The 26,259-nt window shown below is 45.5% G+C and overlaps 1 protein-coding gene across 1 annotated transcript; it reads left to right on the plus strand.

The window, feature by feature from the left end:
- Window positions 1-8,362: 8,362 nt before the first annotated feature.
- Window positions 8,363-26,259, plus strand: CNIH4 (cornichon family member 4). The gene is made up of 5 exons (XM_080824974.1): window positions 8,363-8,524; window positions 11,601-11,669; window positions 15,951-16,063; window positions 21,700-21,840; window positions 25,625-26,259. The coding sequence occupies exons 1-5, from the start codon at window positions 8,456-8,458 to the stop codon at window positions 25,650-25,652; spliced, it is 420 nt and encodes a 139-aa protein (XP_080681100.1). The 5' UTR covers window positions 8,363-8,455; the 3' UTR covers window positions 25,653-26,259.

Here is a 26,259-nt window from a genome sequence, read left to right on the forward strand (position 1 = left end):
GGGGAAGGGAAGCAGGCTCCCCGCTGAGCAGAGAGACCGATGCGGGTCTGGATCCCAGGACCCTGAGATCATGACCTGAGCGGAAGGCAGAGGCCCAACCCACTGAGCCACCCAGGAGCCCAAAACTTGTTCTTTTAAAAAAATTTTGTGTGGCTGTCAAAGAAAGGTATTACTTTATTTATTTATTTATTATTCTTATTATTTTTAAGATATTAAAGATTTTATTTATTTATTTAACAGAGAGAGAGAGATAGCAAGAGAGGGAACACAAGCAGGGGGAGTGGCAGAGAGAGAAGCAGGCTTCCTGCTGAGCAGAGAGCCTGATGCAGGGCTCAAAACTGGACCCTGGGATCGTGACTTGAGCTGAAAGCAGATGCTTAATGACCGAGCCACCCAGGCACCCTGAAATGTATTACTGTTAATAAATAAAGTATTCCTCATTGTTCTGAATCAAAGGATTTCTTTCTCTCTTTTTTTTCTTTTCTTGCCACATAGAGTTTCCACCTTGAAATTCTTAATACTTTTTGAAGAAATGGACCCTTACTTTAATTTTGCATTGAGCAAAATTTGCAAACTATGCGACCCATACAGACCTTAAGTACTTTCCAGAACACCAGCTTCTCAAGGGCAAACAGTATGTTTTTCATCTCTTTACCCTATCAAGGGCAGCAGGGAGTAATTGAAAGTAAGTTAATACTAGGTATCAGTAATGATATGCCTGAACATTTTCAGCTGGAATTACTTTTAGTAATTACTGCCCTGAAGACAAATTTCCAGCAAGTCCAGTGTTCATTTTGTACCCTTCCATACATCCAGACCAAAAAGATGACTGACTGTGTAAAAAAAGATGAGTGCTTGCGTCTGTCCAGAAGTTCCCACAATAATGGAAATGTCCTCTGGTCTGTAATGGTGCAACCCCACCTAGTGGTACATTTCACCTGTTCTTCACACCTTCGCCCTCCCCAACTTGATCTCGCCGACAAACAGGTTCGGGCTGATGGTGTTTATAGTTTGGGTGATCTAGTCCTGACTCTGAATAGTCCCGATTTTTACCTCTTGATTCAACATAGCTATTAACAGTGTAGTAATTTGTGGAAATAAATGAAAATCGCCCAAATGAGAACAGGCAAAGACTATTCAGAGCTCACAATAGCAAGGGCGGCTGCCACCATAATGTTCTGGCAGAGGCTCAAAGGCAGGCAGACCAATGGTTGAGCTTTGTGGCTGGAACAGGGCAGTTTCTGGGGGCTCTGGCTGGAGGCTGTTGGCCCCGGGAAAGCTGTGGGACTGCTAACTAGAAGGAGGGCATCCTGTGTAACTAGTCTGGTGAGTGGTTTTGGATTTCTCTGGCTGGTCCTGAAATGGGAAGTGGGGACCAAAAGCAGGGAAGGTGTCAATCATTAATGGAGTCCTGGCTACCTGGGGCCAGTTGATACAGGATTATTGTTTGGCCTCCTGGAATGTTTGCTGGAGTAATGGTTTGATGTTCTACGAGCCTGGGACTCGTAGGTAGCAGGCTGGCTTCCTGGGATGGATGTTGCCGAGTGTAAGTCAGAGCTCCGTTTCTAGATAGGCTCAGGCTGTTGTTCATCTGTGTATTGTGTTTCTTACCTTGATCTCTCAGAAGGGTTCAGTCTGGGCAATAAAGGATGTGGTCACCCCATGTAAAATAGGGACAGGGAGAAAAGGAGAGAGAGTGTGCAGGGCACAGATTTCCTACCCAGATTCATAAGGGAGGTTGCCTGCTTGCTGGAAGCCAGAGACTGAGTCCGTGTCCTTGTTTTCTAAGGTTTGGGGGACAAAATCTTTGATTTATTTTATCTGGTAAAAGCTAATAATTCTGTTCACTAAGAAGGTGGGATCCTCCTTTGAGATGTTTGCCTCATTCATGTCCCTGATTTTAAATAGTATGAAAATAAGATTTTGAGCTGGGATTTTATCCCTTAAGTCTACAAATGTTTATTGTCTGCTCTATGTCAGGTCTGTGCTACCTTGAGAGGGTGACAATCAGATATGGATCTGGAGCTTATTAATGTTCTGATGAGAGGGGCTGGCCAGAGGCTGGCAAAACAATAAATCTATAATTAGAATAATGAGAAATAACAAGGACTTCACAGCCCTCGGAGTAGTCCCTTTCATAAGAAGGTGTTTGATGGAGGAACATGGTGAAGAAAATGATCAGGGTCCTGTGGTATGGAATAACAGAGGGAGCCTGCCTCCGTCCGTCCCAGGGGGCAGAAGACTTTCTGAGAATGTTATATTTAGGAACCTTGAGGTCAACAGGGACTGCTTTTGTCAGAGGAGTTTCCAAAGGTAGGGAGGGTGTGCAAAGGCCCTGACGCCTTTGACCTGTTCAAGGAACAGAGAGAAATAAACTTCTTTCTTGTTTAAATCACCATCATTTGAGGTTTCTGTTGTTCACAACCAACATTATTTGGAGCGATTGTAGGTTATTTGGAGAAATTTCGAGAGCTGAGGCTAAGATTAATGGGAAAGAGCAAATGGCTGAGAAGAGCCCGACAATTCTTGAATGAGAACTCAGCACAACACTCTTTCTTTAAAAACTCTGTTGAGGGACACCTGAGTGGCTCAGTCTGTTAAGTGTCTACCTTCAGTTCAGGTCAGGATCCCAAGGTCCTGGGATTGAGTCCCTCATTGGATTCCCTGCTCAGTGGGGAGTCTGCTTCTCCTGTTCCCTCTGTGCTCTCTCTCTCTCTCTTAAGTAAATACATCGTTTAAAAAAGCTCTTTTGAGGGGTCAAATGTATCCGATGTAAGTGTACACTTCAGTGATGTTTAAAATTGAGGTAATTTTACATAACAAAATACTCACTATTTTAACTATTTTGCAGTGTGAAATTGAGTGGTGCTCCATATGTTTGCCAGAGCTGTGCACGCGTCACCACCATGTAGTTCGAGAACATTCTTCTCAGCCCAAGAAGAAAGCCCATGCCATTGAGCAGTCCCTGGAAACCATGAAGATTCTGTGTGTCTCTACGGATTTGCCTGAACAAAAAGCCCCCACTTCCCCTTCAGCCCAGCCCCTGGAAACCACCATTCCACTTTCTGTTTCCACATGTCTGACTACTATAGATACTTCATATCAGTGGAATCATACAGTATTTATCTCTTTGTGGCTGGCTTGTTTCAATTTAGTGTCATGTCTTCCAGGTTCATCTTCGTTATGGGATATGACAGGGTTTCCTCCTTTTTAGAGACCAAAAATATTCCACTTTCTTTATATACCATATTTTTTAATCCCTTCATCCATCAGTGGAAATGTGGGTTGCTCCCACCTCCCTGCTATCTTGAACAATATTGCAGTGATCATGGGTTTGCCAATATCTCCTTAAGATATTGCTTTCAATTCTGTGAAGAGATACCCAGAAGTGGGACTGCTGGATCATGTAGTAAACCCATGAAAAGTAAAAGTAAACTTTTACTTTTTCCAAGGCATTCCATACTTTTTTTCATAGCAGCTGCACCATTCTGCATTCCCATCAACAGAGCATGGGGGTTCGAGTTTTTCACATCATTGCCAACACTTCTTATTTTCCTGTTTTTGTTTTTTAGGTTTTTTGTTTTTGATAGTGCTAACCTACTGGGTATGAGATAATATCTCATTATGGTTTTGATTTGCCTTGGTTTGTTAATTAATAGTGTGGAGCATACTTTTATCTGCCTGTTTGCTATTTGTATGTCTTTTTTTTTTTTTTAAAGATTTTATTTATTTATTTGACAGACAGAGATCACAAGTAGGCAGAGAGAGAGGAAGGGAAGCAGGCTCCAGAGAGCCCGATGCGGGGCTCGATCCCAGGACCCTGGGATCATGACCCGAGCTGAAGGCAGAGGCTTTAAACCACTGAGCCACCCAGGTGCCCTATTTGTATGTCTTCTTTGGAAAAATATCTGTTTGAATCCTTGCCAGTTTTGTAATCAGGTTATTTTTATTGTTGTTGTTGTTGAATTGTAGGAATTCTTTTATGTATTCTTTTTTTTTAAAAAATAATTTATTTATTTATTAGACAGACAGAGATCACAAGTAGGCAGAGAGACAGGCAGAGAGAGAGGAGGAAGCAGGCTCCCTGCCAAGCAGACAGCCCCATGCGGGGCTCCATCCCAGGACCCTGGGATCAGGACCTGAGCCGAAGGCAGAGGCTTTAACCCACTGAGCCACCCAGGCGCCCCTAGTTTTGGTTTTTTTTAGAGATGGAGGGGAAGGCACAGAGAGGGAATCTCAGGTAGGCGCCATGCCCAGCGCAGAGCCACATGAGGGGCTCAGGGCTTGGAGCTAAATCTCACAACTCTGAAATCATGACCTGAGCTGAAATCAAGAGTCTTAACCAAGTGAGCCACCCAGTTGCCCCATCCTCTGGAGTTCTTATATTCAGGCTTGTCCACACTGAGCCTCCAACTTCTTGACAGTTACTGTTCAGTTTTTCCTGCCCCAGTGCTAGTTCCTGGAGTTTTCAGCCTTGGTAAGTTGTGATTTTATCAGTCTGTCTGTCTCACCTATTTGGAGCAGTGACCTCACTTCTCTGACAGATCTAAGATTTTTCAGTGTGCCTGGCTTTTTGTTTGTTGTTAGGACCCAGTGGTAATATCTAAGCTTTCCTTACAAGCCAGACTAGAAGCCAAAACAGTTCAATTTGTACTCTTATTTATTTTTTATTTTTTTTTAAAGATTTTATTTATTTATTTGAGAGAGAGACAGTGGGAGAGAGCATGAGAGGGGAAAAAGTCAGAGGGAGAAGCAGACTCTCCAGGGAGCAGGGAGCCTGATGTGGGACTCGATTCCAGGACTCTGGGATCATGACCTGAGCTGAAGGCAGTCACTTAACCAACTGAGCCACCCAGGCACCCCAATTTGGACTTTTAAAATAGAACCTATAGGGACACCTGGGTGGCTCAGTTGATTAAGCTGCTGTCTTCGGCTTGGGTCATGATTCCAGTGTCCTGGGATCGAGTCCCACATCGGGCTCCTTGCTCTGCAGGGAGCCTGCTTCTCCCTCTGCCTGCTACTCTGTCTGCCTGTGCTTGCTCTCTCTCTCTCTCTCTCTGACAAATAAATAAATAAAATCTTTAAAAAAATTAAAAAAAAATAAAATAGAACCTATATTTTCAGTTCCCTGCTCAAGTGGGGAGCCTGCTTGTCCCTCTCCCTCTGCTGCTCCCCCTGTTTGTGGTCTCTCTGTCAAATAAATAAGTAAAATCTTAAAAATAAATAAATAAAATAAATAACAAATACAAACTATATTTTATTTTTTATTTTTTAAAAGTATTTATTTATTTGACAGAGAGAGACACAGCAAGAGAGGGAACACAAGCACTTTTGGTTTAAAATATAGGTCAGGGGCGCCTGGGTGGCTCAGTGGATTAAACCCTCTGCCTTCAGCTCAGGTCATGATCGTAGGGTCCTGGGATTGAGCCCCTCATCAGGGAGCCTGCTTCCTCCTCTGTCTGCCTGACTCTCTGCCTACTTGTGATCACTGTCTGTCAAATAAATAAATAAAATCTTTAAAAAAAATAAAATATAGGTTGTATTTTGGGGCACCTGGGTGGCTCAGTCATTAGGTGTCTGCCTTTGGCTCGGGTCATAATCCCTGGGTTCTGGGACAGAGCCCCGCATCGGGCTGCCTACACAGTGGGAAGCCTATTTCTCCCTCTACCACTCCCCCTGCTTGTGTTCCCTTTCTTGCTGTGTCTCTCTCTGTCAAATAAATAAGTAAAATATTAAAAAACATTTAAACCAAAAGTGTTGATCTCTCTCTTTCACACATGGGTGCGTGCACACAGACACGCACACAGACACACCCCCCTCTACTTACTGTTTTTAAACCCTGATCAACATCCTTCTCTCAAATTTTACTTTCCCCATAGTTTGGACATTGCAACCGTGTTTTGAGTTTTCAAGTAGGATGAGACAAAGGCTATCTTAATTAGAACTGGTGACTCTAACCCTAGATGGTGGTACCAGCTTTTTTTTATTTAGTCAGGATAAAACACCAGTTAAAGAATATGGGATAGCTCGTGTTTTCTGCTCCAATGTGAGAGGAATAGGAGATGAGGTTTATGTTTTTAAGAAAAATCTGCAGGGGCGCCTGGGTGGCTCAGTGGGTTAAAGCCTCTGCCTTTGGCTCAGGTCATGATCTCGGGGTCCTGGGATCGAGCCCCAAAACTCAGGGTCCTGGGATTGAGCCCCACGTCGGGCTGTCTGCCCAGCAGGGAGCCTGCTTCCCCCCCACCCCACCTCCTGCCTCTCTGCCTACTTGTGATCTCTGTCTGTCAAATAATTAAACAAAATCTTTTTTAAAAATCTGCAATAATTTTGGGGCACCTGGGTGGCTCAGTGGGTTAAAGCCTCTGCCTTCGGTCCAGGTCATGATCTCCGGGTCCTGGGATCGAGCCCCGCATCGGGCTCTCTGCTCAGCAGGGAGCCTGCTTCCTCCTCTCTCTCTCTGCCTGCCTCTCTGCCTACTTGTGATCTCTGTCAAATAAATAAATTTAAAAAAGAAATCTTAAAAAAAAATCTGCAATAATTTTAATGAAATCTCTCCTTACAGTCAGTATAGGTCATTCATTTGGCAAACATTTCCGAAACACCAGCTATTTACAGGATGGAAGGTGCTAGGGGCACAAATACTAATAAGATTTGTTTCTTTTTTTGCAGTCCAAGGCATGGCTGGCTGGGCATGTCCAGGAGTGTTCTGTGAGCTCTCTGGAGAGGTGTGGACAAGGTGCAGTAGGAGTGTAGTAATAACTAGTGTATAGATAAACTGTTACCTGTCTGCCTGGCTTTAACCTATGGACCCTTAATAATCCTATGAATTTATGCCGCGTCAGGCAAATCCTGTTGGTTTGCCTTCATACTAATTCCCCTAGTCATCTTCTTCTCTCCTAAGTGGTCTCCTTGCAAACTTGTCCCCCTTTCATACATTTAGTGCACCAAACAGAAGGATGTTTTTAGAATGTAAGTCAGAACAAGGTACTTTTTTGTTTTTTTTAGATTTTACTTATTTATTTGAGAGAGAGGGAGAGAGAGAGACAGCACACGTGAATGAGCAAACATGAGCTGGGGGAGTGGTGGGGAAAGAGAGGCAGACTCCCTGCTGAGCGCCCCCCCCCGCCCCCCTCCAACTCAGGGCTCAATCTGAGGACCGAGATTGTGACCTGAGCCAAAGACAGATGCTTAACCGACTAAGCCACCCAGGTGCTCCTATACCAAGGTACTTTTATACTTAAAACTGTCCAGTGGCTTATCATCACATTAGAATAGAAGTTAAACTCCTTGGGAAGGGTCCCCAAGACCTGTGTGACCTTACCCTGCTCCCTCTGATGTCCTCTTAAAACTCTCACATCCTTCTTCATCCTAGTACAGCCACACTGCCTTCTCTCCTGTTCTTAAAGATTACAAGTACCGGTGAGCAATCGGGTGTTTGCAAACACTCTGCCCGAAAATCTTCAGGGAGCTGTTCAGATTTCAAACTAAATGTCAGTTCTTCCGCCTGCTTTTCTCTGATGGTTCAGTCAGCAACTGTTTCCCCTCCTCTGTCCTATTCAAATTACTTATAACTGCCTGTCATTAATACAGTTTGTTGTCCTCTGTCTCCCCCACTGTAATGGGAGCTACAGAACCGCGAGGACTTTCCCCCTCTTACTCATCATGTATCCCTAAGGTAAGTAACTGGCATATACTAGCTGCTCAGAAAATATTGGTTGAATGAATGTATGACTTTGACCTAATGTGCCTTTAAAATGACCTTTTCCCTGTATTTGTTCGCTACGTATTGCCTGTCTGCCTCGCACATTCCTGTATCTCGGGTGTAGGGCAGGTCCTGGCATGTCGTGGGGGTAGAGTCAGTAAGTAGTTGTTGAATGAATGGATGAGATGACCTGCAACACCTTCAAAAGCCTTACAATCTAGAGTGGAGAGAATCGTTGCTGTCACAGAATAAGCAAGGGGCCGTGAAACCTCCGGAGAAACGGAGATCAGGAAGGGCAAGTCTCAACATGCGAGCCAAGGATTGTTGCGGGGACACTTGGGCTTCAGGAGGAAAACGTCTTAGCATTGCCAAGTCGAGGATCATGTGGGGCCTGCTCGGAATCCAAAAGAAAAATCGCACACTATAACAAATTGTACCAGGTATGCAGCAGATTACCAGCGTTCAGTAACTGCTCGTTGACTAAATCTTGTCATAATTTCTGGAACGAATCAGATTGCGGGTAGAGTTCCGCCCTTCCCTCGCGCGGGTGTTTGTGCTGACGAACTACACTTCCCAGCATGCATCAGAACTACGGCGGCCGGGGTGGTTCGGCGGGCGGACTACAAGTCCCGGCATGCGGCGCCGTGGCGTCCGCACTCCGCGCCCCAGCGGCCTAGGCGAGGGCCTATCAGGGGCGGGCGGGCGCGGCGGGCGCCGGAGCCGGTTTGACGGAAGGAGCGGCGGCGGCGGAGGATGGAGGCTGTGGTGTTCGTCTTCTCTCTCCTCGACTGTTGCGCCCTCATCTTCCTCTCGGTGTACTTCGTATCCTTGCCTGAGGCGGGCGCAGGCCGGCCGAGCCCGGCGCCCGGGGGACGGGGCTGAGGCGGGGCCGGGCAGGTGCGCGGGGGCGAGGGCGGCCCAGTCGGGACCGGGACCGGGACCAGGGCGGGAAGGAACGACTGCCTAGCGAGGGAGGGCCGTCAGGAAGCCCGCCGCTCCCGCCGCCCCCGCGCACCGGCCCTGCCCTGAGCGGCCGGGCGGCCGGGCGGCGGGCCTCCCTGGCGGGGCCGCGGGGGACGTTGGGGTCCCGGGGGAGCGGATGCGACGTGCCGGCTCCAGTCTCTGTGGGAGACAGCCACCGCCGCCCTTGTCGTGGCACCGGGGCCTTGGCGGCCTGGCCCCGCCTGGGACGTGGGCGTCGTGCGGGACCGGCCTGAGCGGGGGCCTGGGCAGCCCTCTGCTGGGGACCGTGCGGGGCCGGCTGCCCGTGTGTCCGTGCGGAAACGACGCCCGCACCGAAGACTTGCTCCTGTGCTGGTCCTCACACTGGTGTCCAGGCCAGCGCGCGTGAGGGTTGGACCGGCACCCTGCATCCAGTCTTGGTCGTCCCCCAGTGCACCCTCCAGTTTAAGTTTAGGAAATTAGGAAACAAACACGCGGAATTGCATGGTTTTTCTTTCCTTGGAATTCACTCTCAGTGCTTTCTGATGGAAGTAAACTTTTTGCCAGAGCATCCCGGCTCTAGGGTGTTTGTAGCGTGAGCTTTCAGCGTGACCTCACGCTGTATTGTAGTTTGGCGGTCCGTTGGAGAGGAGAGGGACAGAATTTGCAGTCAGGATCCCTTGCTTTACTAGATGTTTGCTGTGCACAGTGCCCTTCACCTGTCTCCGCCTGGGGTTTCTTATCTTTACAAAGGGACCTTTTACTTCCCAGCTCTGGGTGTGTACAAGGGTTCAGCCCCCAGCACGGTGCCTGCCTCCCCTGTCCCACTTCAGCTGCACTTTTTACTTGAACTGATGAATTCTGATGAGAACCTTGAGTTGGTTTTGTTTTGTTTTAAGATTTTTAAGTAATCTGTGTAGCAGCAGGCTGGGGCTGGAATTCACAACCCCAATATCAAGGCTCACATGCTGTACCAATGAGACAGTCAGTCAAGGGAGAACCTTAAGTTTTATTGGGTTTGGTAAACTGAAAGGGCAGAATCACAGGGCCAAGTTTTGACGACCTATGTCCCTCTTGTGACCTAAGGAACTGGGACTTACAGAGAAATGAAACATGAATTTCTGTATTTGCAGTTTGGAAACTAGGCTTGATAATTTAAAATGGGCCTGGCTTGTACCGATTTGTGTGTATGGAAAAAACGTTAGGTGGAATATTTGACTTAGACAATCAGGTACACTTAGGGTCTTTTTTTTGTTTTTTGTTTTTTTAAGATTTTATTTACTTATTTGACAGACAGAGATCACAAGTAGGCAGAAAGAGAGGCGGGGAAGCAGGTTCCCTGTTCAGCAGAGAGCCCCATGCAGGGCTCAATCCCAGGACCCTGAGATCATGACCTGAGCCTGAGCCAAAGGCAGAGGCCGAAACCGTTAAGCCACCCAGGCGCCCCTAGGGTGTCTTTCGATGAGATTCAGCATATTACTGTATTTTTGGATAGCTGAACCAGCTTAATTCTAGAGGCAAGAGGTAGAATGGTAGAATATGGTCCCGTAGGGATAGAAGTTTTCCCAGACTTTGAAACATGAATGAAACGGGTGGAATTAAAAATCAGGCAGGGCAGAGGTGAAGATTCAAGTGTGTTTATGGCATTTCTGGATGACTGGGTTAAGGAAGAGAGGACATACTTAATTGAGGTGGTAGTAGAAGGTCAGATGGGAAACACTGGATTAGAACAGATTTTGAGGGGTTTGTGTGTTAAGGCGGGAAGGCTTTCACTTTATCCTCTAACCATTGAGCATTTTTGACATAAACAAATGGTGTATTAAGAAGATGAATCTGCAGAGTGGGTTGGAAATGGGAAAGACTGGAAGGTAAACCACTGGGGAATGGGCCCATGTGGGTTTGAAATAGTTCTGACTGTGGGCAGGTGAAAGGAGGGATTCGAGGGTGGAGTGAAGAGGAAGGCATTGCCCAGACCTGCGGAAGGCTGGTTGTGGGATATGAAACATATGACAGAAATAACTTGCCATGTTTTGAGCTTGGGCAAATGGTGCTTGTGTCATTGACAGAAAGAAAACACATTTGGAGGCGGACAATCTGTGGAGAAAATGATGCGTTTGACTTGAATTGTGTTGAGGTGTTAGAATATCCATATGGAAATGTTTAGAATTTAGGTGAGAACATTTATTTTTACTTCTTTCATTGGACATTTTCAAGCATGAAAGTAGAGACCATAGTGTAATAAACCCCCTGTTTCTGTGACCAACAGTGATTTTCAGCATTTTGCTTTCTCCTTTCCTGGGGGGAGGGGACGTGGGAACATTTCACAGCAAATCTCAGGCCTTGTATCGTTCCGTTGAGGACTTTTCTGAGTCACACGTCCTCAACGAGTTTACATTTGGTACTAAAAACCATTTTTTGCTTAATTCTAGTAGAAAGTGTGTTTAATATGGAAGGTTTCGGAGATTGTGAAAAGTATTAGGAAAACAGATCATCTGGAAGGAGGCTTGGCCAGTGCTGACATAAGACCGTCCTGTATCGATAGTTTTGTATCTTATTCTTTTGTCACATCTTGAGTCTTCAAAGACAGTTTATGGATCTGTCATAGAGAACGCTTTTCCTACTAGTGGGAATTCAGGTTTAAATTCACATTTAAATTGTTTTTAAAGGTCTTATTTTCTGTTTCTTAACAGTTACTGTTTTATTTTTTAGGAACTCCCATTGAATGTTCTCATATGGGTCACTTTAGAATTGAGCATAAGATTATTTTGTGAAAATAATCTGTTGAAGGAACGGAAGTCAGAAAATTGAGTTGTTGAATGAGTGAACTTTGCGGAAATAACTACAGTCTTTTCAAGTCAAATCTCATTCTGCGTTGCATTTGGGTTTCTGTCTGAAACTTAAAAACAAAAATTGTTGTTCTCAAAGAAGTGTTATAATTCCTTATCTTGATCCTCAGATAATTACATTGTCTGATTTAGAATGTGATTACATTAATGCTAGATCATGTTGCTCGAAATTAAACAAGGTAAGACATTTCTTTACTCATTTCCGGCGCTGAAGGTGGTTCTGCACTTTCTGCGTCAGAGATTACTTATAGATAACCAACGTATGTATATTTTATTTTGAAGTGTGTGTTGCTGCTTATTCATTGGAATGTTTGTAGAGCTGTGTTTTTGCAGTATTTTAGATCATGAACCTATACTAGAGGACCTCCCCGGAAATTTTCTTTACTGTGCTTCTTCCTGTGCCCACCAGTACTTTATGATGGAAAGGCTCATTATGAGAGTAATTGTGTTTGTCTTCTGTGTCTAAACCCATCTTCCCTGCTCATGACAAAAACCCTCAGTCTTTTTTTTTTTTTAAGATTTTATTTATTTATTTGACAGAGATCACAAGTGGGCAGAGAGGCAGGCAGAGAGAGTGGGGGAAGCAGGCTCCCCACTGAGCCGAGAGCCCTATGTGAGCCTCAATCCCAAGACCCTGGGATCCTGACCTGAGCCAAAGGCAGAGGCTCAACCCACTGAGCTACCCAGGAGGCCCAGCCTCAGTCTTTTTTGTTGCATAAAAGACAATCTTCTTTTCGTGGCTTGCTGAAAAATGGAATTAATGAGTTGGTTTGTTTCAAGGCCATTTTACCTTTGGTATATAGTCCGAACTTGATGTTGCCAAGAATACTCTGAGTTGCAGGGTTGTCTGCGTGGAGGAAAACCAGTTAGTCCTGATTCATTTTATGGGCTGAGCAGACAGAAGAGCTTTCTGGATAAAAGTTCATGTTAACAATTCACTAAATACCGAGAGGTGCTTTTGGCTTGGCCTAAAAATCATTTCCGTGTGTCTTTTCACCTCTTCATCTACTTAATGAGGGGAAAAAGTCACATGTGGAAAATTAAAATTTCTAGTAAACGATACTCCTCTTGTTTTCTTTATTTTGAATTTTCTGGAACATGGCTTAATATAATGATAGATTTTAAATAAATGATTTTGTATGTATCCACTGTACTTAAAGACTTCTAAAAAAATTGAGATGTAATCCATATTATATTAGTTTCAGTCCTCGCCTTCACAAGAATGATTAAATATATATCTTACCAGCTGGGTTGTATTTCTTCTTATATTTCTTGCTTACACAGTATTTTAGGGGGCATTTAGTTGGGTTTTCTTTTATAAAAATAAAAATTGAAATGCAAAGATACGATTACCTGGATTTTTCTACTGAGAAAATTACCCCTTCAATTTGAAGTTAAGTCATTTTTTTAAATGTAAAATTTTATTTTTGTGAACATAATACTTGCACACAACTAGTCAAAGATATTACAAATCTTACACTGAAAAATAGCAGTCCCTGTCTGACCCCTTTGAATCATATCTGTCATACTTTTTAGGGGAAGCTGATTTCCACACTTGAGCTGTTAATTTTTTTCTGATATTTATGTCCGTATTTCTTTTATATACTCGAACTGCTATTTCTTGATTTGTCATTTTGAGTATGCCCTATTGACTTCTGAGGCAATATGATAGATTTAGTTCTTAGGTGCCTCCTTCCCTGAACATCACCTCTCCTAGGTGCCTCCTTCCCTGAACATCACCTCTCCTATTTTCCTTTTTGGGTTAAATTGATATTCAGTGTTTACATTGTTACCATGTAGTGTTAAAATAACATGCTAAATCTTTTTTAGTATTGAGCCTCATGATAGGACAGTCATCATATTTTTCTTTGTGTTTTTCTGGATAGTTTTCTCTTTCTCAGTGTTAATAATTGCTACGTTTTTAAAATTTCCTTAGTTTTCACTTACCTGTTATGAAGTCTTTTTGATACATCTTTAAAGTTTTTCTGTACTATTTCCTACATGGGTCAAACATTAAAATAATCTATCAGGGGAGCTCTTTTCCAGGCGACCTTTCTTCTTGACACCACTTTCCTCTTGCTGTGGTCTGGACTGGCCACTTCCAGGCCCGCCTGTAGCCCGCATCCTGGGATACCTGGTCTGGGCCCTCCTTGGAAGTCATGTCTCCCTTCCGGTCTACTGTTCTGTTTTGCTGGAGTAGCTTCTTGAGATATGGTACATGGGGACTAAATTTGGAGGCCTTGCCTGTTTGAAAATGTCTTGTCCTTACCCTGGGGCAATAGTTTCTCTGAGCAAGGCCTTCAAGTTTGGCGAAGATTCTCTGTCAGAGTTTGAAAGACATTGGTCAGTCTCCCGACTTCTAGTGTCATTCACGTGGGACAGTATGATGCCCTTTTGATGTGACCTTCCCACCCCTCCCCTCTGCCTTTCTTTTCCTTGTTCTTTCCAGAAGTTTTAGAATCTTTCTTTTATCCTTGGGGTTTGGGAATTTTGCAGGGCTTCCGCTTTCTGTGCCTTCCCTGAGGCTTTTTTCATGTGCTGTTTCCACCTCCTGTGGCTCTTTCAACCTGGCACCTCTGTTCTTTTTCCTTGATAATGTGTGTCCCCCAGCCCCCACACATCCCTTTCCCTCCCCTTCTTTTTCAACAACTGAATAATTCATCTGCTGGATTATCTGCTGTTCTGTTTTAAAAATTTTATCTCTGTTTTTTTTTTTCCTACCTTTTTGTTTCAAGATTCCCTCTGCTCTCTTCTGATTTTCTAGGGTGCACACCATTTTACATCAGGTTTTTGTTTCCAAGAGCTTGTTGTCTTCTTGGTTCAAGTTTGAGTTTCTTAGCTCTCTGAGAAACTTGATTTCAGTGGTTTTTTTAAATTTCCTTCTGCTTCCTCCATTATCTCTGTTCCCTCCAAGCTCCTTTCCCCCTGTGTTCTCCCCTCTCATATTGGAGGCGTCCCTCAATTTTTGGTACTGGCTGTCTGTCCATATGCAAGGGTAAAGTCCTGAAATGCTCACGGGAAGCTCTGTGTGAGCTCCGGGCTGCTGGCCAACTGGGAGACAGACTCCACTGTTGGGTAATCGGCATCTTCCTGGACTTTTGTTGGGGTACCCGAGGGGCTGTTGTTTTGTCTGTGTTCTCTCTTGTGCTGTTAAGTTACTCCAGGGGAGAATTTTCCAGGCTCCTGCTGGGGGCCATAAACCTAGTGCTGATTAGGGGAAGACAGCCCATCACTGAGGAGGAAAGAGTATGAAAACATAGGGCTTGGTTGAAAGTAAGTAAAGCCTGCTCTCCCTAATTCTGTGCAGCGGGGATCGTCAGCTCTGCATTACAAATGAGAAAGTCTGATGAGAAAGTCATGGGTCAGAAAGGGCAGACGACCTTCCTAAGATTGCTAAACTCATCAGGAAGCTAGAGGATGAATTCCACTCCAGGTTTGACTCTGCAGCTCACACTTGTCAGCAGTAGGCGCAATTGGTTATACTTTTAAAAAATCTGTATTACATATAAAAAGTTCCTGTTGATTTCATATTATGTCTAAGGCCTAGCAAATCCCCTTTTTGTTTATAAAAACAAGTTTCTAAAATCTTAATGCGGAGAGCCCTGTGGCCGGTGGGTTTGGGCTTACACTGTATTGTTCTACCACTAAGTAGCTTTGTAACCCTGGGCAAATTACTTAACCTCTCTTGAGTTTTTCTCATTTCTGCAAGTGCAGGTTACCAGTTTGTGTCTGCATGAACAGATTAACTTCATTTAGAAGAAAAACCTCTATTCTTAGGGGAGGAAGATTACTGGTGAATGGAGGACCTGCTGAAATAGCTCTCTTGTGCAGGAGAACTAGAGTGCCGCACAGTTGACAAGGGGAGCACAGAGGGCAGTGGGTACTGCCCAGCCAATAGCTGACATCTTGGTTCATTACCACATTTGCTCAACTTTGAGCTGTTAATGTGAGCTGTTAAAGAACCTGTGTGTTTGTGTGTGTGTGTGTGTGTGTGAGAGAGAGAGAGAGGGAGAGAGGGAGAGAGAAATGATTTCCTTCAGGATTCTGGAGATTGGAAGATGTTTAAGATTGATATTCTGACTTGCAAGGCATTATATATCTGGATATAAACCTCCCTAAATTAGAGTAAGAGGCTTTAGCACAGACGTTGGAATAGAAAGTAAATGATACTCCATTTTCCCCCTAGTTGTCATTCATGCCTCCTTCGTGAATGATTCTGAACCTTTGCTCAGGATAAAACGTAATTGAAATTTAAGGGCGTTATTTTTGAACTGTGCCCTGATGTATTTGCATGGGGTACGCAGTTTCTGCAGTATGCAGATCTGGGTCATCTGAGTCTAAAAATAATCTTGAACCACGAGCTTGTAAATTCTCTGTGTATTCATTGATTTAACTTCAAATAACAGGCGCATTCAGAAAGAGCATAGCGGCAGATGTAATACTGTGTTCTTCCCTTGCAGTGGGTAATCCCAGAGTTGATTGGCCATACCATCGTCACCGTATTAATGCTCGTTTCACTGCACTGGTTCATCTTCCTTCTCAATGTGCCTGTTGCCACTTGGAATATATATCGGTGAGTATAGTTTGTTTACAGCTTTGCGTCATGGCAATTTAAAGAAACATTTAAAAAAATGTAATAGCTTTTTCTTCTGCAATAAAATATGTGCCAGTCATGAAATAAATGACCTCAGAATGCTACATTAAATCAGAATACATTTTTGTTTCCTTTGGTATGCTGGGCAAGTAGCAATTTGCATGGTCTACTCTTGTGGTAAAAACACAGATTTACAGGTATAAATTTAAACAATATGGAACGTTTAGTTGTGATGTCTAAGGAATTGTGTGGTGATTTCCATTAAGAATGATCCAGAGCTGGGGCGCCTGGGTGGCTCAGTGCGTTAAGCAGCTGCATTCGGTTCAGGTCATGACCCCAGGATCGGGCTCCCTGCTCGGCAGGGAGCCTGCTTCTCCCTCTCCCTCTGCCTGCCGCTCAGCCTACCTGTGCTCTCTTTTGCTGTCAAATAAATAAAAAAGTCTTAAAAAAAATTACCAGAAGACCTTGTTTAAAAAAAAAAAAGAATGATCAAAAGCCTGAGAATATAAGATTCTTGTTATTTATATCTGCAGGTTTTAATTAGAGTATATCTGGAATGCTCCAGAGAGACTTTCATTTTAAAGTCTGCAGACTAGATAATGTCAGAATTCTAACTTAATGAATTTAGGAAGCTTTTCAAAAGCTTGGTGTAAACCCTTATTGGATGTGATATTATAGTTGAGCGCTTGTACAGTGTGTATTTTCTTTGAAGAACTGTGGGATAATCTTGGCAAACTTAAGATTATTTTTAGTAGTTTGCTGTTCTGCTAAATTTTCAGGTTTGTTTAGTTTTCTGTGTTTGTTTTTTCTCTACGTTTATCTAGTTTTGGGGTAAAATCAGCTGATCTTGACTTGTGGTTTTTAATTTTTTATTCATTTTTTAAAAGTTTATTTATTCATTTTTTTAAAGTTAATTTATTATGTTTAGTAATCTCTGCACCACATGTGGGTCTCGAACCCATGACCCTAAGATCAGGAGTCACCCGCTTTTTCAGCTGAGCCAGCTGGATGCCCCATACTTCTGAGTTTTTAAAAGTGCAGTTAGAGGGGCGCCTGGGTGGCTCAGTGGGTTAAAGCCTCTGCCTTCGGCTCAGGTCATGATCTCAGGGTGCTGGGATCAAGCCCCGAGTCAGGCTCTCTGCTCCGCAGGGAGCCTGCTTCCTCCTCTCTCTTTGCCTGCCTCTCTGCCTAGTTGTGATTTCTGTCAAATAAATAAAATATTTTAAAAAATTAAAAAAAAATAAAAATAAAAGTGCAGTTAGAGTAAGAATGACAAAGAAAATAATAAAGTAGGGGTGGGAAGAGGCTAGGGAGTACATGGTAACAGAAGGCCTGAGGATGAGGAAGTAAGTGGATTTGGGGGAATGAATTTATTCATAAAGATCGTGAGATTAGAACTTGAGCTACAGAAGAGAGTTTCAATCTCCGTACCTTTTTTTGGGGGAGGGAAAGACTTAATTTTTCTTTCCAGTTTCTTTTTGCTCTCCTGTGGTCATCCCATAGTCCAACCCCCTGACCTGAGTTTAGCGAGAAGCATGCGCTCCTCACCCACCTACCGAGGTGCAGGTTCCTGCAGACCTGGTGCACAGCTCTATGCCCTTGGGGTCCCTCCGAGCAGAACATGAATTGGGGAGTGAGAGCGGGACCCTCTGAGGCTGGATCTTAGCCGTACCTCAGTGCACCCCATCATTCCTCTGTAGGCCCCGAGCAGATGCCAGAGGAAGAGCAGGCTTGGGTGCAGCTGCTTTGTGCAGAGGACGGACTGTGGCAGGAGGCTCTGTGAGGTTTTATTGGGGAGGATGATAAAGTCCTTGGCTTCTGTTTCCTGTCATCATGTCATCATGGAGATCGTGTGGGTTTATTGCCCTGATGATGGCTGCAACAGATTGATGGTTGTTCACAGATTTACCTTCTCTTTAGAAAGGTTGGGGTGGGGGCACTTGGGGATCTCAGTCAGTTAAGCATCTGCCTTCGGCTCAGGTCCTGATCCCAGGGTCCTGGGATCGAGTCCCGCGTTGGTCTCCCAGTGGGGAGCCTGCTTCTCCCTCTCCCTCTGCTGTTCCCCCTGCTTGTGTGCACTCACTCTCTCCCTCTCCCTCTCTGTCAAATAAATAAAATCTTTTTAAAAAACAGAAAATAAAAAAAGGTTAAAAAAAAATCAACAGATGGCTCGTCTCCTCTTTTCAGACGTCTGCGCTTTATGCTTTTGGGGCTGCAGACATCTGAAATGGACTCTGCCCGCAGGACAAAGAGGCAAAACACAGGATAACAGAATACACTAATTCAGTTCGAGGTGGACTGAGGTGCCAGAGGAGTGGTGGGGAACTCTTGCTGGGAGGGGAGGCGGATGGCTGGCTGCACTTGGGCCACTTGTGGAGAGCTTGTGTGAGTGGAGCTGTGCAGGGTGGGTGAGGGGTTCCCCCTGGGCGTGTTAGAGGTGGGGAGGGCTGGAAGGGAAACCAGGAGGCAGACGTGCAGGGCAGATTTAAGGACGCATTTGGCGGCAATCACGGAGGTGAGGAGTGGGAGCAGATGAAGCACAGGGTGGGTCACACAGAGTCTTGGTCCATGCAGTTGGCATATAAATATGAGTACTGGTAGCGTGGACTTCACCCATTTCGATTTTATTCTTTTAATTTATTTGAGAGAATGAGAGAGAGCGCGAGAGGGGAGAGGTCAGAGGGAGAAGCAGGCTACCCGCTGAACAGGGATCCCGATACGGGACTAGATTCTGGGACTCCAGGATCATGACCTGAGCCGAAGGCAGTCGTTTAACCAACTGAGCCACCCAGGCGCCCCAAGTTCACCCATTTAAAGTATTCTTTTCAATATGTTTTTAGAACGTGTAGAGATTTCAGCAGCCATCACCACAGTCTATTTTAGAACGGGTTCATTACTCCAAAGGAAAGCCCCCTCTACCCATTAGTGGCCACTCCTTCCTGCCCTCCCCTCCCCAGGCCCTCAGCAGCCACCCTCTACTTTCTGTCTCCCAAGATGACCTATTCTGCACAGACGCATCCTAGAGGAGAGTTCAATACGCGCTCTTTTGTGGCAGGCTCTTCTAACTCGCTGTCGTGTTTTCAAGATCCATCTGTGGGTGGCTGATGTCCGTTCTTCACTCCGTTGTGTTTCTGAATGATATCCCGCTGTACGGATAGATTATATTTTATGTGTCCATTTGCACTGGATGGGCATTTGAATTGTTTGTTTTTGGCTGTTAAGAGTAATTCTGCCATGAATATTCATGTGCACGTGTTTGTGTGGAGATCCATTTTCATTTTTCCGAGGAGTGGACTTGCTGGGTCCTCCGGTAACTTTGTTTCACCTTTGGAGGAACTGCCTAGATGTTCAGAAACAGCTATGCGGGTTTACCTTCCTGCCTGCTGTGTGTGTGAGGGTTCCATCATTTCCACGTCCTCGCCAAGCTGTTGTGTGTTTTTATTTAAGTCCTTTCCACACCTGGCGTAGCGCTTGAACTCATGACCCAGAGGTCAAGAGTCGTGTGCCCTTCCACCTGAGCCAGGCAGGCACTCCGTGTCTTTTAATTTGGCCATCCTGCTGGGTGCGATGTTTCACTGTGGTTTTGATTTACATTTCCCTAATGACTAAGGGAATTGAGGACCTTTTAATGTGCTTAGTAGCCATTCATGTATCCTCTTTGCCTGTTTTGAGTAGGTAAATTGATCAAATATCTTTGCGAAGACTTTTCTGGAAGCATCGTGTAGTATTGATTGGATGGTGGAGAAGAGCCAGGAGGGTAGGGAAGCCCGTTCAGAGTCTGGCCTGAGACTGTGCAGCTGGAGTGGCGTTGGGATGCAGGAATGTGGAAAGACTACCTCTGTGGAAGCAGGATGAGGAGGGAGGAGAAGGGTGGGGCGGAGAGAGACTGTAAGGACCACCTGGAAAATGGTGACAGTGCTGCTAGGTGACCTGGACATCAGAGGAGGACAAGACTTAGAGACAGAGCTGAGATGTTGTCCAGACACTCACGTGTCAGACCCTCCACTCAGCTCTAGATGGGCTGCAGGATTTGGGGGAGAGTTTCAGATTCGTGGGACTCAGGGGCATTTGGTTTCACAGAAGTTGTTGTTGAGAAACTGTGTGTGTGGCAGGAAGGAGTTGGGGACAATGCAAGGTTGGGACTCATCGTTGCACTAGTGGCGCAGTCTGGGTGTTGCCGCCTACACTTACACTGCTGGACCTTCCCGAAGTGGCCCGATTTCCTCACTTGGAAAGGGAATCATTTAGGGAATAAGACTGTGACATACACGATGACATGAAATAAATGTGAAAGCCTTAAATACTCCATGGTATTTTGAACATAGTATCTTCAGGATTTTTTTTTTTAAAGATTTTATTTATTACTTATTTGACAGAGAGATCACCAGTAGGCAGAGAGGCAGGCAGAGAGAGAGAGAAAGCAGGCTCCCTGCCAAGCAGAGAGCCCGATGCGGGGCTTGACCCCAGGACCCTGAGATCATGATCTGAGCCGAAGACAGAGGCTTAACCCACTGAGTCACCCAGGTGCCCCTCTTCAGGATTTTAAAAAAAACAGTTGGACTCTTCTGAGTGTGTGGGAACACTGGGTGGAATTGGTTTGGAGTTGGAAGGAGGTGCCCACTCGTGTCCCACTATGGCCAGGCCTCCGCCGCTATAAAAAGTACATTCTTGGCTCATCAGATTATCATTACTTAATAATAGCTTGAATTTGGCCTGTTTTTGTTAAGACTTCCATAAACTTAGACATTGGGTGTTGACTCTGAACTATCTAATGTCTTAACTGAAGAGGAGTTCTGTCCTCACCGTGGAGGCACTTCCATTTCCATTCTTTCTTCTCTAAATTGTGCTTATAAGCTGGGCGCCATTTATAAACCTGCAGGCTGAGGCGTGTTATCTCCAGATCAGCAGGAGCACAGAGGAGGGCTCGAATCTGGACACAGAATCTCTCACTGTCTTCTGTGAAATGGGAATAATTATGTTTGTCACTACTTCTTCTAAAGATGTTGCCTCAGGGGTGCCTGGGTGGCTCAGCCAGTTGAGCGTCCGACTCTGGTTTTGGCTCAGGTCATGGTCTCCAGGTCGTGGGATCAAGCCCTCAGTTGGGCTCTGCTCAGTGTGGAGTGTTCTTGAGATTCCCTCTCTCGTTCTCCCTCTGCCTCTCTCCTTGCTTGCTTCTGCACATGCTCTCTCTAATGAATAAATCTTTTTTAGAAAAGATGTTGCATTTATTATTTTAGAACTTTGTAGATAAAGAAGTTTCTAAGAACTTAACTTGGTAAGATTGGTTTGGTTTTGAGTCCCCTTTATGTGTGTCTGGTGGAAAATGGCTGTAGGTATGACCAGATTAGGAGTCTTCTACAGGTGGGTAAAATGGTCTCGATCATAAAATATCCTTCTCTAACGGGTCACTGTATTTTTTTCAGAGAGCAGGAAATTGCAGCACAAATTAACAAGTATATCTTTCAGAGGAAAACCACGTGGCACCCTGTCCCCATATGGTCTGGACTTAAGGCTGCTACGAATGGTTCACTTTTCAAGGTTGGCTCTTACTGGATACTTACTTTTGAGTATTTATACTGATGATCTGATTTCCCTCTAACACTTGTGCACACCAGGTTCATTATGGTGCCGAGTGGGAACATGGGAGTGTTTGATCCGACGGAGATACACAACCGGGGGCAGCTGAAGTCACACATGAAGGAAGCCATGATCAAGCTCGGCTTCCACCTGCTCTGTTTCTTCATGTATCTTTATAGGTGAGTTTAGAGGCCTTGCGGCGTATCCCTGTATGCGATGCCCGCTCTTGGGTGAGGTGCCACTGGCCTGTCGGCCTTAGTGTGGGCGACGCAGAGCTTCCGGGGATCCTGCAGAATTCTGGTGGCTGTGTGCATTTTGTTTGTGTCATTGAATCCGTGTGCCATGGGACCTGCGGTGGAGCTGCTCTGTGGCGTTCGTTACGCCTTGGCTCCGGGGCCGTCGTGTGCTTTCTCTTCTTCCCGTGTCTAGGCCTCACTGCTGATCATGAGCGGTGCAGGCCGTCCTCCTGGGGAATGGCCCGCTGCAAGTCTCCTGGGGGTCAAGCATGGAGAGCTGAGAGTTGGCCTGGTCTTTGTCCGTGGTGAGGACCTGAGCATGGCGCTGCCTCACTGGCATCCCTGGTGGCCCAGTCTGGTGGAACCATGTCAACCTTCCGGTCGTGGCACATGGGACATGAGGGCCACCAGCAGGGACTGGCCCTTAGACATGGGATGCCTCGTATGTCCCATGTTAAACTGTGTTGTAGAGATAAGTGTGCCATTTACTTCTTTATCTGTCCCAGGCCGATGGATAGAGCAAGGAAGAGAAACAAGATCATTGTGCGTGTATGATTTGATGAAACCTTTTGGAGGCCAGAAGTCAGACTTAACCTTTGTATGCAAGCTTACCTAGATCATGCCTATTCTTTTCCCTAGGTAAATTTAAATTTTCACACAGGCATGAGGACTCTTAGGAACTTGTGTTGAACTAAATTTCTATCATTCAGAGGGTTCCAGTAATTAGAAACTGCATAGAGATGGCAGTTTTTAAAAATTGCTGTTTTGTCTGAAAGAGTTTTGAAGTCCAAGCCATTTGTCTGCCTGATAAAGCAGGCTTTCTAAAATCCTTTCACTGAGCTTATTCCATCCACAAACTTAGATTTGGATTGAAATTAGGTTAGATTCTTTAGTTTTCATTATTGGTCATATTTGCTTTTCTTAATTTTTTAAAGAATTATTAATTTTTAATTATTATCATTAATTTTTTAAGTTTTTTTTTAAAGATTTTATTTTATTTATTTGACAGACAGAGATCACAAGTAGGCAGAGAGGCAGGCAGAGAGAGAGGGAGGAAGCAGGCTCCCTGCTGAGCAGAGAGCCCGATGCAGGGCTCGATCCCAGGACCCTGAGATCATGACCTGAGCCGAAGGCAGGGGCTTAACCCACTGAGCCACCCAGGTGCCCCTATTATCATTAATTTTTTTAAAAGTAATCTCTACACCCAGTTTGGGGCTTTAATTCCTGGCCCTGAGATCAAGAGTCCCACACTCCACCAACTGAGCCAGCCAGGGGCCCCTGTTTTTAAAATACAGAAAAGCAGGGATGTTGGGCAATAGAGGTTACTTAAAAAAAAAAAAAAAAAAAAAAAAGAGGGCGCCTGAGTGGTTCAGTGGGTTAAGCCTCTGCCTTTGGCTCAGGTCATGATCTCAGGGTCCTGGGATCGAGTCCCGCATCGAGCTCTCCGCTCAGCAAGGAGCCTGCTTCTTCCTCTCTCTCTGCCTGCCTCTCTGCCTACTTGTGATTTCTCTATCAAATAAATTAAATAAAATCTTTAAAAAAAAAGAAAAAAGAGGGGCACCTGGGTGGCTCAGTGGGTTAAAGCCTCTGCCTTTGGCTCAGGTCATGATCTCAGGGTCCTGCGATTGAGCCCCACATCGGGCTCTCTGCTCAGCAGGGAGCCTGCTTCCCCCTCTCTCTGTCTCCACCTGCCTCTCTGCCTACTTGTGATCTCTGTCAAATAAATAAAATCTTAAAAAAAAAAAATTATCCATATAGACATTTAGATACATTGGTATCTATAGACATCTATGTTAACTAACTTGGTTATAAATATAGATAAAAAATAATTTAAAAACTGGGATAAAAAAAGCACACTGGTATCGTTTTCTGATTCTCATACTGCACCTCACATTTTACGTGTTTAATTTTCAATCCTTACTTTAAAGGTGAAGAATAAAGAGCAAAGAAATGTACTAGTAACATGATGACACACCCCTTTCTGGCTTTTCTGACTTTGTAACATAAACTACCTGAAGGTGTCTGGGCCGCCAGAGAGAGAGGCTATGGGCAGGGCTGGAAGCAGCGTTGGTCACAGTAGAGTCCTGCGTGGGTGTGGGGGTTGGGGGATGCGGGGTCTGGGAGGAGGATCCTGCCTAGTAGACACCAAGTCCTGGGATTTGAAAGTGTGCACGAGTCTCCAGGTGGGCAGTGGTTGGCTTCATGGTAATGGGACGGGACTGGAAGTGGGTAGAGGGTTTGGGGTGCTGCTGGGGCAGGTTGAGGGGACCCCACACAACCAAGTGTTAGGCAGCCTTCAAGGCTGGTTTGGGAGACACCACATCCCTCTTTCTTGCCTCGCGTTCTGAGCTTGTCGTGTCTTCCACCTTGCTGTGGCCTCACCCCTGGTCGCCACCCGCTGCTTGCGCCCTGGACGAGGGAGCAGTTTCAGAGGACACGCTAGTCACACTTTCTCCTGCTCGGGGCTGCTGCTGCATCCGGTGGCTTTATTCCCAGTCATCCGGTCCCTCATGCAGGCCCTCCAGCTGGTCCTCTCCAGGTCGCCTGCTGCGTGGTAGATGCTCAGGGTTTGTCCCATGGAATTAGAGGGGGAAATACCCATCTTCTTAGAGAGTGCTGGAGCCCATGCCAATGGTGTTGGGTTGGGTGCCGGCCTAGTGCAGGCTGGGCCCGGCCACTTACTCTGTGACCCAGGGCTAGTTTCTGAAGCTCTCTGTGCCTCAGTTTCTTCGTCTGGAAGTGGGATCGTAACCAGTACCTACCTCACTGGGTCATGATCTGGACTAAATGAGATAACACACATAATGCACTTGGGTTTGTGCTAACCTAACCTTAATGTGCGAACATCTCTCCAGAGTGTTAGTTTGTGCTGTGTGCGGCGTACACTGATGTGGTGGAACTTGGACGAGTAAGGACACCATTAGTGCTCTGTGCTCTGGTCCTCTGCTCTTAGCACAGCCAGGCTGACATCAGTACAAGGACATGATGGCGGTCCTGTTGCCGCTGTTGGCCGTGGTGGTTTTAGCAGAGTGTACTGGGTGACTGCCACGGTCCCGACATGGCGCCTGGGGGGCCGCACAGAGCCTGGTGCAAAAGCGGGGTGCCGCTAAGCTCAGTGCTCAGTGCCTGCAGGGGCGAGTCCTGAGCCCGCCCTCCCGGCCACCGTGTAGTCTGTGCAGGGGGTCCTGGGGGGACAGGGATCAGTGCTCGGTCCTCGGGATGGCATGTGTGAAGTCCAGCTAGACAACTAATTTTGGTTTTCTGGCCGTGGCTGCTTCTGAGCTATAGCCCAACATTGGTTTTAGGTTACGCTGCCACCCCCTCCCCAGTTATTTATTTATTTTGGTTACATGAAAAAAGTCGGGGCTTTGAGAGGCCCTAAGTAGATAATTCTTTTTTTTTTTTTTTAAAGATTTTTATTTATTTATTTGACAGACAGAGATCACAAGTAGGCAGAGAGGCAGGCAGAGAGAGAGGAGGAAGCAGGCTCCCTGCTGAGCAGAGAGCCCGATGCGGGGCTCGATCCCAGGACCCTGGGATCATGACCTGAGCCGAAGGCAGAGGCTTTAACCCACTGAGCCACCCAGGCGCCCCTAAGTAGATATTCTTTTTTTAAAAAAACGTGCCAGTGGTTGCTGAGCCTCGGAGACGCGAGCCCGGACAGAGCAGACCGCGTGGGCACCGTGCTCGGGAGACGCTGGTTAACGCTCGTCTCTTCTCTCCGCAGTATGATTTTAGCTTTGATAAACGACTGAAGCCCCAGGAGCCGCGCCCGAGTCCGTCTGCAGCACGCAGCCTGGGAGCCACAGGCGGCCGAACTCCTTCTCAGAACCGCGACCATAGCAGTATATTTTTTCCTCTTTGAACAAAAGAAAAATATTTTTGCTGTATTTTTACCATATAAAGTATTTAAAAAACATGAATTGAGTTTTTGTAGATTTCTGGTTCTCAACTTTAGCCCAAACTCTGACCCATTTCTCATCGTCTGTGCGTTGAAGATTGTCATTCGTACGTAGCGATGGGAGTGCCACGCCGGCCTTGCACACCAGAGAAACAAAGGACACACGTCAAAGGGAAAGCCCTCCAGACGCTCTGCTGAGAAGGCAGAGTGCAGAGCAGTGCTGTTAATCTGGGCAGAGGAAGAGAAATTATCCCTCTTCCGGCGGCTTTGTTGATTTAATTCAGTGTAAAGATGTATGGGACTGTCCGCTGAAAGTCTTTTCACAAGAATGTTAACAGAAAATGGCATTTCAAAAAATATATCTTTCTTTGCAGAATCTGTGAAACCCCATAAGCCATTTGTCCAGGTACAATGTAATTCCTGCTTCTAGAAAGGAAAATAAATCAAAAATTCAAAATTTT

The sequence above is a fragment of the Martes martes genome, assembly GCF_963455335.1.
Source record: "Martes martes genome assembly, chromosome: 15".
In the NCBI taxonomy this organism is placed as follows: Eukaryota; Metazoa; Chordata; class Mammalia; order Carnivora; family Mustelidae; genus Martes; species Martes martes.